This window comes from Danio rerio, chromosome 24, assembly GCF_049306965.1.
Source record: "Danio rerio strain Tuebingen ecotype United States chromosome 24, GRCz12tu, whole genome shotgun sequence".
NCBI classification, from domain to species: Eukaryota; Metazoa; Chordata; class Actinopteri; order Cypriniformes; family Danionidae; genus Danio; species Danio rerio.
This window is the reverse complement of record NC_133199.1, coordinates 10,306,447-10,322,012: the sequence shown is the minus strand read 5'-3', so window position 1 is coordinate 10,322,012 and position 15,566 is coordinate 10,306,447. Positions and strand designations below refer to the sequence as shown.

General features: G+C 34.7%; 1 protein-coding gene across 2 annotated transcripts in view; it reads left to right on the top strand.

Moving 5' to 3' along the window:
- Positions 1 to 7,242: 7,242 nt before the first annotated feature.
- The window catches only part of vps41 (VPS41 subunit of HOPS complex), a 64,650-nt gene continuing 56,326 nt past the window's right edge, over positions 7,243 to 15,566 (top strand). Inside the window, exons 1-2 of one of the 2 annotated variants that reach the window (XR_012399157.1) lie at positions 7,243 to 7,432; positions 8,143 to 8,181. Coding sequence is in view for 1 of the 2 variants with exons in the window: in NM_001423787.1 (NP_001410716.1) it covers positions 7,412 to 7,432; positions 8,143 to 8,181 (60 nt within the window). In the remaining variant the exon portion in view is untranslated. The remainder of the gene's footprint in view (positions 7,433 to 8,142; positions 8,182 to 15,566) is intronic. The other variant, NM_001423787.1, reaches the window with a different exon arrangement.

Below are 15,566 nucleotides of genomic sequence, written 5' to 3'. Positions count from 1 at the left end.
TCTGTGATACCTCTATTGTCTTGAATTTATGGCTGTTTGTTTTGACTTGAGTATATAAGGTAAGATTTGCTATAGGACAATGTGAGATCTTGTAAAAAGACATCCCATTGCAGCATCTCTGAAACTTATGCTGCAATGTATTTCTCTGGTCAGGTATGCATCTCTAACTCTTTGATTTATCTTTGATTAATGAATGTTATATTGTTAGTCTCATCTGTGAATTGGCTTCCTGATGATTTATTATGTAATTGGCAGAATACAATTTTACCCGACAAATAAAATGTTAAGTTTTGATTAATTCTGGAGTTTTGCGAATTCATTGTATCCAGTAGATTATGAGGAGTCTCCGTTACCTTTATAGTATGACATAAATTACATTGATTAATAGGCACATTTGATTATTCGTAGCCATAGCGTGCCGATAACATGTAGACCTTTTAATCATTTGATCACTGGAAGCAGCAAGTTGTATGGACTTGGCTAAAAATCTGTTTATTTATGGATTAGGTGAGCGTTATGCAACCAACCTATTAAATATTAGTTAATCCTGCATCCTCTGACTATTTTCAGAGTGCTGACATATTGTCCGCTAGAAGAAGCACAAACGCGGGGCATAGAACTCTGAGCAACATAGGTCCCTAATAAACGTACAATTTAGAATATCGGACCCCAGAAAATATCAAAACTCTAAATTAAATCATAAATGATGAATGTGATCCGTTCTTACAATTAGAAATACAATCTAAATTTTAGGATCATTTAAATTGGAGAATTCGGAGCTAAAAAACGAATATAAATAAATTCTAATAAATAATAAAATTCTTTTCAGAAGCACTAGAAATGGCTTACATGCATTAAACCTTCGACCATGCTGTTAGTTTCGCCATTGGGCTAATAGATGGACTCCTACATTATCATAGTTCCTAGAACTATTGGAAGAAAAATGCCCATTTTGGACCTGCAGTAACTGAGAACTATTTAAGGTACAGAAACTTTTGGTAGAACTAAATTTGTTCGGAATAGTCTAATTTGCCACAACAGGATTGGCCTGTGACCTACAGTAAGTATGCAGTGTGTCAATGCATGACTGGGCAAATCCATGCAACTCTGGGACCAGTCTGGTGGCTAGTTCCTATAACTAAGTTCTTATTCAGCTTTACAAATTACCTGATGCAGAAAGCTCTGAATCTTACCTATCTAACTGATAAAATATGGAGTGCTATTTTTGTATAAACAGCATATATTTGTATTTATTAGAGCCAGTATGGTAATTGTCTGGTAATTGTACCAGGCATAATGTGTGAACAAAGCTATTGTAACATAATGACTGTGCTGTGAAGCATTAGTAGAAACCAAAGCCTCTCAAAAGACAGGTCAAAATCAGCCGTACAACAACAGATATTAATAAATAATGTGCTGTGATGGCAAAGTGTCGAAAGCAGGTTCAGGAGGCTGAAAGACTCAAACTGGGGTGAGGGGCTGACATAGGTGTGTGTGTGAGTGAGTGAGTGCGTGCTGATCTGAGTGTGTCAGATGAGACACCACCATGACCTCTGCACCAAATGGAACTTAAAGGTCACTTCCTAGGAGAACAGCTCTCACTCTCAACTTGAGGAAGAGACTTTTTTCCTCTGGAGAGATGAGTGCAGTAATGTCGGAGGAGACTGGCTGCAAAATATGTTATTAGGGCATGTACTGAAGATGTGTGATGTACAGCACACCCTGGTTAACTAGATTATGTCACTGATTGATTCATTTTGTTCCAATTTGAGGTTAGTTCAGGTTTGAAATTCCAGTTAATTACAATTCCCGTTACTCAACAATCGCTTGTTTCAAAAAAACTTGTTTCCTTTTGTTTTATTCCTCCTAAATAATCATTTGGGATGCGCTATTAATTGCATTTATTTATTTACATTTTTATGTGGTATTTTATTTTTATCTATCTGTCTATCTGTCTATCTATCTATCTATCTATCTATCTATCTATCTATCTATCTATCTATCTATCTATCTATCTATCTATCTATCTATCTATCTATCTATCTATCTATCTATCTATCTATCTATCTATCTATTTATCTATCTATCTATCTGTTTGTCTGTCTGTCTGTCTGTCTCTCTGTCTGTCTGTCTGTCTGCCTGCCTGTCTGTCTGTCTGTTTGTCTGTCTGTCGGTCGGTCCGTCCGTCCGTCCGTCCGTCCGTCTGCCTGTCTATATATCTGCCTGTCTGTCTATCTTTCTTTCTCTCTGTCTGTCCATAAATCTATCTGTCTGTCTATCTGTATGTCTGTCTGTCTGTCTCTCTGTCTGCCTGCCTGTCTGTCTGTCTGTCCGTTGGTCAATCTGCCTGTCTATATATCAGCCTGTCTGTCTGTCCATCTATCTTTCTATATGTCTGTCTGTCTGTCCGTCTATACATCTATCTGTCTGTCTGTCTATCTATCTATCTTTCTGTCTGTATGTCTGTCTGTCTGTCTGTCCGTCTATACATCTATCTATCTTTCTGTCTGTCTGTCTATCTTTCTGTCTGTCTGTCTGTCTGTCTGTCCGTCCATCCGTCCGTCCGTCTATCTATCTATCTATCTATCTATCTATCTATCTATCTATCTATCTATCTATCTATCTATCTATCTATCTATCTATCTATCTATCTATCTATCTATCTATCTATCTATCTATCTATCTATCTATCTATCTATCTTTCTGTCTGTCTGTCCGTTCGTCCGTCTGTCTGTCTGTCTGTCTATCCATCTATCTATCTGTCTGTCTGCCTGTCTGTCTGTCCGTCTGCCTGTCTATATATCTGCCTGTCTGTCTATCTATCTTTCTGTCTGTCTGTCCATGAATCTATCTGTCTGTCTATCTGTATATCTGTCTGTCTGTCTCTCTGTCTGCCTGCCTGTCTGTCTGTCTGTCCGTCGGTCAATCTGCCTGTCTATATATCTGCCTGTGTGTCTGTCTATCTATATTTTTATATGTCTGTCTGTCTGTCTGTCTATCCGTCTATACATCTATCTGTCTGTCTGTCTATCTATCTATCTTTCTGTCTGTCTGTCTATCTGTCTGTCTGTCCGTCCGTCCGTCTGTCTGTCTGTCTGTATGTCCGTCTGTCTGTCTGCCTGTCTATATATCTGCCTGTCTGCCTGTCTATATATCTGTCTGTCTATCTATCTATCTATCTATCTATCTATCTATCTATCTATCTATCTATCTATCTATCTATCTATCTATCTATCTATCTATCTATCTATCTATCTATCTATCTATCTATCTGTCTGTCTGTCTGTCTGTCTGTCTGTCTGTCTGTCTGTCTGTCTGTCTGTCTGCCTGCCTGCCTGTCTGTCTGTCCATAAATCTATCTGTCTGTCTATCTGTATATCTGTCTGTCTGTCTGTCTCTCTGTCTGCCTGCCTATCTGTCTGTCTGTCCGTCGGTCAATCTGCCTGTCTATATATCTGTCTGTCTGTCTGTCTGTCTTTCTATCTTTCTATATGTCTGTCTTTCTGTCTGTCTGTCTGTCTGCCGTCTGTCTGTCTGTCTGTCTGCCCATCTATATATCTGCCTGTCTGTCTATCTATCTTTCTGTCTGTCTGTCTGTCTGTCTGTCTGTCTGCCTGTCTGTCTATAAATCTATATGTCTGTCTGTATATCTGTCTGCCTGTCTGTCTATCTTTCTGTCTGTCTGCCTGCCCGTCTATCTTTCTATCTATCCATCTATCTATCTATCTATCTATCTATCTATCTATCTATCTATCTATCTATCTATCTATCTATCTATCTATCTATCTATCTATCTATCTATCTATCTATCTATCTATCTATCTATCTATCTATCTATCTATCTATCTCTGTCTGTCTGTCTGTCTGTCTCTCTGCCTGCCTGCCTGCCTGCCTTCCTGTCTGTCTGTCTGTTCGTCGGTCAACCTGCCTGTCTATATATCTGCCTGTCTGTCTATCTATCTTTCTGTCTGTCTGTCCATGAATCTATCTGTCTGTCTATCTGTATATCTGTCTGTCTGTCTGTCTCTCTGTCTGCCTGCCTGTCTGTCCGTCGGTCAATCTGCCTGTCTATATATCTGCCTGTCTGTCTGTCTTTCTATCTTTCTTTATGTCTGTCTTTCTGTCTGTCTGTCTGTCTGCCTGCCTGTCTGTCTATCTTTCTGTCTGCCTGCCCGTCTATCTATCTATCTATCTATCTATCTATCTATCTATCTATCTATCTATCTATCTATCTATCTATCTATCTATCTATCTATCTATCTATCTATCTATCTATCTATCTATCTATCTATCTATCTATCTATCTATCTATCTATCTATCTATTTATCTATCTATCTATCTATCTCTGTCTGTCTGTCTGTCTGTCTCTCTGCCTGCCTGCCTGCCTCATGTCTGTCTGTCTGTTCGTCGGTCAACCTGCCTGTCTGTCTGTCTATCTATCATTCTGTATGTCTGCCTGTCTGTCTGCCTGCCTGTCTGTCTGTCTATAAATCTGTCTGTCTGTCTGTCTGTCTGTCTATAAATCTGTCTGTCTGTCTGTCTGTCATATATATATATATATATATATATATATATATATATATATATATATATATATATATATATATATATATATATATATATATATATATATATATATATATATATATATATATATATATATGTATATATATATATATATTTATGTAAATAATATAGTATATAATGTTTATTCTATTTACAGACGTGCAATTGCTGTTAAAAAACATGGAAATAGAGAACAATTAAGAAAAAATATGAACAATTAAGACCATGCAACTGTTTTGTTCGAATAGAAATTGTGCTTTGACCTGTTACTATAGACAGCATAATCCTTGAGGGATGAGAGATGTGTAAAAACCGTGTAGTTAAAAAGAAAGAAAAAAATGGATAGGACATTATCAGTGAATAATTTAAAACAGCCTGAAGCATTATAAGGCTTGAGCCAATAAGGCAATAAGCAGAGGCGCAGTGGGTCATTTCTCATAAATTATTAGAACATGAACCTATACATGTGGCAGAGATGCAATGACCCCAGCTGTTCAACTATTTAAAGAGCTTTTAACCACTGCAGAAGGCATTACAGATAAATTGCACAATAAAAGTAGATCATATTTTGCTTATGCATTGCTATAGGTCAACATATGCTCAAAATCTGTCACTTTTTAACTGATTTCAGTCTTTATTAATGCATTGTTAGTTATGATCCCATTTTATTTGATCAACATTTATTATTCAAACATGGATTTTTGAAGTTCGGAAGCTAATTTGCATACTTTTTTTGCAAAGTGGATTTCAATAAATGCTGAGTAAGTCCAAACAGAGCTGATATTCCAGCTCATTACCTGTATAAATATGGCAAAGCTAGCTCTGCCAGCCACTATCAGCATAAACATATGAGACACATTGACAGCCTGTCTCAAATGATCCTGTCCTATGGCGGTCTATCTGTTACAAATGTAACAATGTCAGATTATATCCCATCACATGTCTCCTTCTTGACTGATATATTAGAATAAGCAAAAGGTAGATGACAGAGATTCTTTAAAGTCACCTGATTTATATAGACAGGACGTTTGAACGTGACATTCAAATCCGATGCTCACATGCAGATCTTGAATTACGATTTGATTTAATAGAATGTGAAGGTCGACGAAAATGTATTCTAAAATGAAAATTCTTTAAAACATGCGCATGCACACACATATAACTCACAGAAAAGGAGAGAGAGAGAGTGGGAGCGAGCCCTGATTATTATTATACTTATTATTATTGTTTTATGACTAAAATGACTAAAATGTTGATAAAATGTTGATTGGTAAATATTAGATATTGAGTGATTCTCAATGACATTTGAAATTGTGATATTAAATAAACATATTAAGGGATGACCATGAAAGACTGCACATATTTCTAAGTTTACTGTTTAACTTCCATGTGCAAGCGTAATAAAATACAAACTATGCATCTCATTTTACAGACACCTACAGTACAAATGCCTAATTTGCAAGAAACATGTTTTGTGAACACTTGTTGGCTCTAGATTTGCCGGTTTAAAACCGATGAATTAATATTTTTGGCACAAACATGTGTTCACAATGGTAAGGACTGTTACAGGGGTGGTCAAATGTATATTTAAGTTATCTATTTATTTTAAGAATTAATATTATTTAAGATACAAATCAGAGCAAAATATTTCTTAACTATTAAAGGGCAGATCCCCAATACATCTTGATTTGATGTCCTTCAGGGAGGATAAAGTGTTAATTAGGGGGGTCTGACCCCCCCAACCCCCCCTGTAATTTGCACCCTTGTAAGGGGGTGGGGTTGAATATAGTAAACTAGCAGTATTTCAATACATTGCATAGACAGGCATAGCCATTTGAGTTCTGAATGAGCTAAATAGGCGCAACACACTTGTTTACTGTACAAATCACTCTACTTAAGTACATTTTTTTCATGTATTAAATAAATAAAGCTGCCACTTTTCTGATTAAAAATGGCTTAACTTATACAAATAACAGGCTATTTAATATATTTCACAATCATAATATAAGTCACAATAGAAAATGATTTTTAATACAATACAATACAATACATGATTAACTCTTATATACAGTTATACATTCACTGAGTGGTCCTTTCACTGTTGTATGTCAACATAATTATAAAATAATATGAAACAGCTGTAATATAAAGAGATCGCAGAGGGAAAACAGATTGTTCCTCCATGACTTTGGGGTACAAATGAGGCAAGTGTTTTATTGCAAATAACTGCAGATATTATAACAATCTTTTGATAAACACACACCTCATTCTCTTACTCTGCACAGCTGCTGTTAGCTAATTACATGAGTTAAAACGAAGGAAGTCTCCTGCCGTTTTCATATATAATGGGGACTGAGGCAATAGTTACAGTTAATGTGCAAAAGTTTTAGGGGGACTGAATAAATATATAGGGGGTCTAAAAAACCCCTAAAAATGCTCTAGCGACGCCCATGTTGTAGACTAATAAAACTACCTGGTGAAATAGGTAAAACGTAATTTAATTACAGTAGCTGGTTATTTTGTGATTAATTACAGTAGCTAGTTGCTTTGTAACTAATTACACCCATCATTTGATCGATCGCATGTGTAAAAAAAAAAAAAACATTCGTTTTTGTTTTTTTTTGCACTTAAACTACAAATCCCATCATGCTGTAGTGGCACTTCCTGTTTTTATCATGTGACCCAGTGGCCGTGATAATGAACAGCGCATGACTAGCCTGGATGGTTTATTGTGCTAAATAACCGATTTTGGTGTAAATAAAAAATATTAAACTTGTCGGTAGACTGTAAGTTGTTAGACTAAGACGAAATCTGCCTTAAAATCTCACGTCTGGAGCTTGTATCATGGCGGAAGTGGAGGAGCAGGTAGGGAAGTTTGTTGGAGGAAAACATTATCAGCTGTCAAGATGACAAAAGCCCTTGATTTGCAAGTCGTTTTACTATGAACTTGATTCGAAACGATATTCGAGATTCCGTTTGTACATATTGTACATCTATATTTTATTAGGATTGTTTGAAAGACGTGTTATTGTTGAAATAGTCACACTAGCATGCCAGTTTGACTTGTTATTGATATCACTGCCATTATTGTCAAAGTTATTATGCCTAAAAAATACAATTCTATTTTTAATTGCTCTCGTATTTGCTGGCTTTTTTAATGTTTATGTATGTCTTAAATATTGGAAGTAGAAATTCCCAATGCATTTATTTCTGGGGCAAGTTTAGGGAATAGTTAATGTTATGGTAACACTTTACTATAAGGTTTCATTTTCTAGTTTGCATGAACTAACAAACAATAATTTTGTGCCTTGATTTTACCTTCAGTTAATGCTATTTTCAATGTATTATAATATATTTAAGATCAAGTGTTAACATAACATGTGAATTGTGTACTGGCATGATTATGATTATTTATGTTTACCAACATTAGTATTAATAAATGCTATAAAATATTTATTTTACTTTATATATTACTGCTTTTTATGAAATGCAAAAAATGAGACTTGTTTTAAAGTGTAAGCATTATTTTTGTTGTTGTCAACATTAAGACAACTTTTTCTTTTTCTTCTTTTCAGGGAAGAAAACTAAGTGAAGAGTCCACAGACGAGTCTGAGGTAAATCAGTGACTGTATTGTGCTGATCTGATTGCAATAATTACACCAAATTTCACATCAGTTATAGTTCTGAACAGCATTAGATAACAACATTTTAAAGAAAAGTGGCATTTGTTTGGGTGCTTTTCCTAGACAAACATTAGTGAAATACGTAGAAAAGTAAAGTTTACCTGGAGAATCTTGCGGATGCCATTTTGTTTTTAATTTTAATTTATCTGTTTTATAATATTGTCCCTTTATAAACATAACTCACAGTAAGTGCCTAAGTGCTTTAATGTTTTAGAGTACGCTGCCAAAAAAAAAAATGCACAGTAAAGCATTTAAAATTGGAGATGTAGTTCAAATTCAGATGAATCCAGTTTTACTGTATTTATTTTAAGCTTAATAATGTACATGCCTCTTGAGTATGTCAGTATCTAATATGCTGGCTGCACAGCAAAAGGTAAGCATACTAATATTTGACTGTAACAGCAGCTAATTACCTGGAACATAAGCAATTCAATTATCAATCATTGATTAAATTGGCGTTGTTAAAATGCATTAATATCATCATAATTACTCACTATGTGTGACTGATGATGGTGTTTTAATTAAAATAAAGCCAGCCACTTTTGATTTTTGTTTTGTTTGTTTGTTTTTTTTAAATAAAGAAAATGAATATTTAATATATATATATGTTAGGTTAGGTTGTGCATGCTGTGATGTTCTACCATTGGGTATGTGCCGAAGTATGCTAGTAGGCTTTTAATTTGCAAGTAACCTGGGTTGTGCGCCTCTGGTAAACTGTAAGCCATTGCAAAATCGGCGCGTTTAAGGTCTGTTTTCTTTAATAAACAGCTATCTCCACTGGCTGAGTGATATCTAATTTAAAGTGGGTTTCAGATTGTACAAGAAGCACTGCATTAAATGACATTTTCCCCCACCATGTCATTATAATATGAGCATTTATTTTACTCCATTATATTTAATGAAGCTTCTGCGCTAGCCTGCCGATTCTGACAGGCGCGTGCAAGTAGATGGCTTTTGTCTCGTTTTACGCTTGATCAACTAACTGAATGCCGAAGTCTGTTTAGCTGATTGTACTTTAATTACATTACAACATTGATGCTTTTAAAGGAATCGTATAAAATGGAAAAAAATCTCACAATAACAGGTGACCAGAAGTTTATCAGTATGGGACCAACACTAGCTTGGCATATACCCTATATTGCTAATACTCCCAGAAATTTTGTGGATTATTACGGATTGAAATATAGGTGTCAGCTTAACATTCTTAATAAACATTGTTGCCAAGTGCATGCTTTTGAGCTACTTAGTACTAGTTTAGTGAACAAGCATGACACATGACTTTGTATTTAGGTTGTATTGTATTTAGTTGCATTTAATCCACAGCAGTATCTTGAATAACTGCCTAATGGAGAAATTCTATAGGTCAGGGGTGTCCAAACTCGGTCCTAGAGGGCCGGTGTCCTACAAATTTTAGGTCCAACTTGCTTCCACACGCCTGCATGGATGTTTCTGAAAACCTAGTAAGAGCTTGATTATCTAGCCAGGTGTATCTGATTGGGGTTAAAACTAAACTTTGCAGGACAACGGCCTTCAAGGACTGAGTTTGGGCATCCCTGCTATAAATATTCTTCTGCTCATAAGTTTATTTGCAGAATATAAACAATTTGAACAAAAAAGGGATAATAAAAATTACATGAAAGGGATAGTTCACCCAAAAATAAAAAGTAGCTCACTATTTACTCACCCTCAAGTGGTTATAAAGTTGTATGAGTTTCTTTCTTCTGCCAAACACAAACGAAGATATTTTGAAGTAGGGATGCACCGATACCAATTTTTTGAACAGATCCAATCTTTATACCCAAAATTCTAGGTATCGACTGATACAGATCCGATCCTGATACTGAGTCATTTTTTTAAAAGCCTAATACAGTTTCTATAGTTCTGGTGATAAACTCAAATAATATGTGTTCTTTTGTAAAAATTAAAAATAACAGACTTGTTGGCCTACTGTAAATGACAGAAGACACAATCTAACTAAAAACATGATGCTTGCTGTGAACTAGACTACTTTATTTGAGCATTCTTTACGACATTGATATGTTGTGGTCCAGCTTGTTTCCTTTTTTCTTATTTTAATTAGGATTTTTCTTTGAAATCTGTAATAGGCTACCACTATTGACCCTAATCGTTGGTAAAATAACCAGCCTTTTAGCAAAGCCTGATACTTTCCTGCAGGCTTGAAGCAGATTAAACTAAACTGTCTGATGCCACTAAATAACTTTCTAGTGCCTTATAATAGGCAACAAAAACTAAGGTCAAGAATCTTGGTGTGACTCTGGAGTCAGATCTGAGTTTCAATAGTCATCTCAAAGCAGTTAGTAAATCAGCATACTATCATCTCAAAAACATAGCAAGAATCAGATGCTTTGTTTCCAGTAAAGACTTAGAGAAACTTGTTCATGCTTTTATCAGCAGCAGGGTGGATTACTGTAATGGACTCCTCACTGGCCTTTCTAAAAAGACAGTCAGACACTTGCAGCTCATCCAGAATGCTGCAGCCAGAATTCTGACCAGAACCAGAAAATCTGAGCACATCACACCTGTCCTCAGGTCTCTGCACTGGCTCCCAGTTACATAATAGAATAGATTTTAAAGTATTATTACTGGTCTATAAATCACTAAATAGCCTAGGACCTAAATACATTACAGATATGCTCACTGAATACAAACCCAACAGATCACTCAGATCATCAGGATCATATAAACTAGAAGTTCCAAGAGTTCAGTCAAAACCGGGTGAATCAGCTTTCAGCCACTATGCCCCTCGCTGCTGGAATCAGCTTTCAGAAATGATCAGATGTGCTCCAACATTAGGCACATTCAAATCAAAACTGAAAACACATCTGTTTAGCTGTGCCTTTACTGAATGAGCACTGTGCTGCGTCCGACAGATTGAACTATTATGTTTTTCTCTTCTTTTCCATTCTTTTATATCACATTTTACCTGTTTTTATGTTTTTTAATCAGTTTTATTATTTTGTTTTTATTTATTTTATTTACTTTTTTACTTGTTTCTTTTATTCTTGTTTATGTTAAGCGCTTTGAATTGCCACTGTGTATGAAATGTGCTATATAAATAAACTTGCCTTGCCTTGCCAAGCCTTACATTCAAGGTATTTCTTGGCCTATAAATTACACCGAATATAGTGCATGCGGAAGATCGAATTTGAATTGGTACCAGCTGGCCGATACCCAATCCAGCAAAAATATGCGGTATCAAACCCATATCCGATCCAAGTATTGGGATCGGTGCATCACTATTTTGAAGACTGCTGAAAAACTGCAACCGCTGACTTCTATGGTAGATAAACAAATACTATGGAGGTCAATGGTTAAAGGTTTGCAGCTTTCTTCAAAACTATGCGTTTCAGCAAATAAATGCCTTCATCAGGGTAACAGTTTCCTCTGATAAAGACAGTTGTTTGCTGAAATGCATAGGTTTTTTTAAGGATTAGCCATGTGAATAAAGGCTTTTTAATAATTTTTCCGCATTTTTCAAATGTCTTGGACTGATTTTTGCTGTATATTCTGATCAACCCCTTACCCAAAGAGCACTAACACATTATTTTAGCTACCCCCGAGCACTTTTTGTTTGATTTTGGTCATCATCTTTTGTGTTTGACAGAAGAAAGAAACTTCACAAGTGACTTATAAGGATTTTCATTTTTGAGGTGAACTATATCCCTGAAAGGATTTTTCCTAACATTTAGTTTAACAGGCTTAGAAGGCTAAGGGAATTAACAAACTTAGATACTTCATTCTGGTTCCACACAATAGATTTAGGACAACATGAAGGAATTAAGTTAACTAAATAGTTTTTACAAATATAAGTGGACTGAACGTGAAACAATTAAGTTGCCAGATCCCACTCTGAATTGTTATTTCAGCTTATTTACATATATATATTTTAAAATGTGTTCAATAAATTCTTAAAACTTTACCATGCAAGTTACAACACACTCTAAAATTAAGGACATGAATTATAATATAATAAATAGCAAAAATAAAGCAAAACAAGACTTGTTTGAATGCCAAATGTTTGACCAGCAGTCAAATCCACATGATCCATTTATCAGCTTCACCCAAAAATTTAAAAAACTTTCAAACAGATCTGTATTGTAATTGTTTTCATTAGTATACGGATGCAGACAGATAGAACAATGGAATACAATTACAGTGTTGTAGTTATTAAACCATATCTTTTCATGCTAATCAGTTAGTCTATTAAGTTGAGTTTTAAATAAGTTATGAAAATGAGAAAGATTTCCCATGATTGTAGAACTTGCCGGCACCAGTTGCTTTCAAATGTTAGACTGCATTTTTGTAGGGTTATGTATACTTCTATATCAGCAGAACTATATAACTCACCTGCAACATATTCTGTGTAGAATGAGAGCCACTGTAAAAGGGTTTATTGCATTGTGTCCATTTTCTTGAGTGCGGCTTCAAGAAAAGAATTTTGAAAATGGTATGGAGTTTGCCTTTAAGTGATACAGTGAATGAAATGTCAAGTAGACATTCTAGTCCTCAATTCAAAATGAAAACAGAAAGAAGGAAACAGCAGCCTTGCCCTCGTCGTAAATGAAATCTCAGCCCGTGGAGCAATCTCCTCTATCTCCTGTCCACAAACTGTCTTCTGCATGCACCCGGACACCTCGCAGAGCATGATTGTATTTTCCTTTGGAATCACTGTAAGCCACAGTTTTGTTTTGTTCATAATTGTAGAGCTCTATCTCTATCTGCTGGATTATATATTTTCCTAACACTTTCTGATGTGTTGAAGACAGTGGCAAATTTTTACTGTCTGGGAAAACGTTCATCATGTAAAAACCCACTATCTATACTGTAATTCTTTTACTCCTGTGAGAAATTCTCTGGACACCTTTGAAAAGATTTTAATCAAGCGAATTCTAAATTAATTTCAAAGTAAAAGAAAAAGAATACTTAACGTCTTATTTAGATTTAATCTTGGAATAACTAAAAATTATACTAACACTGCAATTTAATTTTTAAATAGTTCTTTAAGTAGTTATGATATAGATTGTCAGACTGTACATGATCCACATTTTACGCTGTACACTGAAAAAATAAATAGTTTTTAGTCCAAATATCTAAAAATCCTTAAATCGAGAAGCCTTTTCTATACGAGCAAAAAATATTGTCTTGTTTTCAGAAATCATATGCCAAAATTAAATAGCTTTTCCTTAAAGCAAAGCAAAAATATTTAGAAAATTGGGTAAGCAAAATAATCTTGCTTGTGCTTTGAAATAAGATTACTCAATTTGCAGATAATTTTGCAAAACAAGACTTTTTTTCTTGTCTAGAAAATGCTTCTTAATTTAAAGGGCACCTATGATGAAAATCATCTTTTAAAATCATAATTTTTTGAGTTTTACATCATCAAGCAGCTTCTTTTCTAAATTTTAATTGATAAAAGACTGAAATTGTGTTTTATTTTGAAGGGAAAAAAAATTACAAAAGCATATTGTTTAATCTAAAATTGTGTCAGGGTCAGGTTTTATCCTGCGTGAAATGTCATGGTGCTAATTTAGGATTAAACCTGTACTTTGAGTTTAAATTCAATCATCAAATAATCAGTATAAAAATATATTTGTATTGTCAGTTGGAGGATTACAAAAAGGGATTCAGCTTTATAGGAGAATGATCTTGAAAAAATTATACGTTCTTTTGTTATTACAATTGCACTATTGTAATGCATTGCAGGTCCAAATGCTTACACATTGCTTAATACACACAGGATGTACAGCAATACATAATTATCTTTACATATAAAAAAAAGGATTAATATAAGACAGATATTATTATTTTCTGCATAAATCTAAAAACCACTGCCTCCATGCCTTCTTCATGTCGGGGGGCTTTTTTCAGTTTATTCATACCAATTTGCATTTGTATTATGTTATTATTATTATTATTAGTAGTAGTAGTAGTTTTTTTTTCATGCATATTTATCTGTGTTTTAATAAAAACAAGTTTAGATTTGTCCATATTAGATTCAGGACGTAGAATAGGACATGTGTTTGGATGTAAATCAATTTTTTTGACCACACTTCATTATTATTGCTCATTTATTTGTTTGCTGGAAAATACATCTGAATATAGAAATAGTTTGGAAATGAAATTAATTAATTCATTTTCTTTCCTGCTTAGTCCCTTTATCTGGGGTCACCACAGCGGAATGAACCTCCAACTTATCCAGCATTCATTTTACGCAGTGCATGCCCTTCCTCCTGCAACCCATCACTGGGGAATACCCATACACTCCATCATAAACACAGATAAACTACAGACAATTTAGCTTAGCCATATCAACTATAGTGCATGTCTTTGAACTGTTCGGGAAACCAAAACACCCGGAGAAAACCTATGCAAACACGAAGAGAACATACAAAAAATAAATATGTTGGTTAATGATGTCTTCAGTGCAGTGGGTACAACACCATTTCCTTATCCATGAAAGTAAAGGAGTAAAGAGAAAAAGTAAAGTAAAGAAAAAAAGTATTGAATCCAAATGGAGGAGGCTCATTCTTTATCCTCAGATGCAGATGCTCTGTTTAACTGTTCTCGCCAGTGAAGTGTTCAGTTTTTCCACTTACAAATTCTGCTAGATAAATAGCAAATGCGCCATGGCATGACGTAGATGACACTTATAAGCAATGGGAAATGGGACTCTGATTGGTAATGCACGTTATGCTCAAAACACACCCATAACTCATTAAGAGAATAAGCACAACCCTGTTAGACCATGCACCCATATTTTTCCATACTTAAAAGACTTTAAACTTTTCCCCTAGATCATTAAAATAGAGCCCTTAAATTTTCTTTGTGCTACCTTTATGGTGTTCAATTGTAGTGTAAACGACACTGAGCACCTTCTATATAAAAGAGTTCTCTGCTTGTGAGAAAAGTTATTTTTTGATGAGCTTCAATTCATAAAATGCCGTTGTCATTCACACATGCTTATGGCTGTGTTTTTGTCTCTGTAACAAAGTGATGTGGCATAGATTTTATGATGACTATTAATTAAGGAAATATGGTAATTTCCATATATTTTTTTTTACATTAATTTTACATTCCTGCAATATTTTTAATGGCAATTCTGGCAAGCACATCTGCCTTTTTTTACTGTAAAATTTATAATTTTTTTAAGTGTAGTTTTCCAGTAAACATGCATTTTGATCCAATACAGAAGACATTGGCAGTCAAAGTTGATTTTACAGTTTTCTTGCCACACAAAAGCTTCGTTTGTTTACAGTTAAAGTCACATGGAATGTTTTGACAACGTTTTTGGTTCT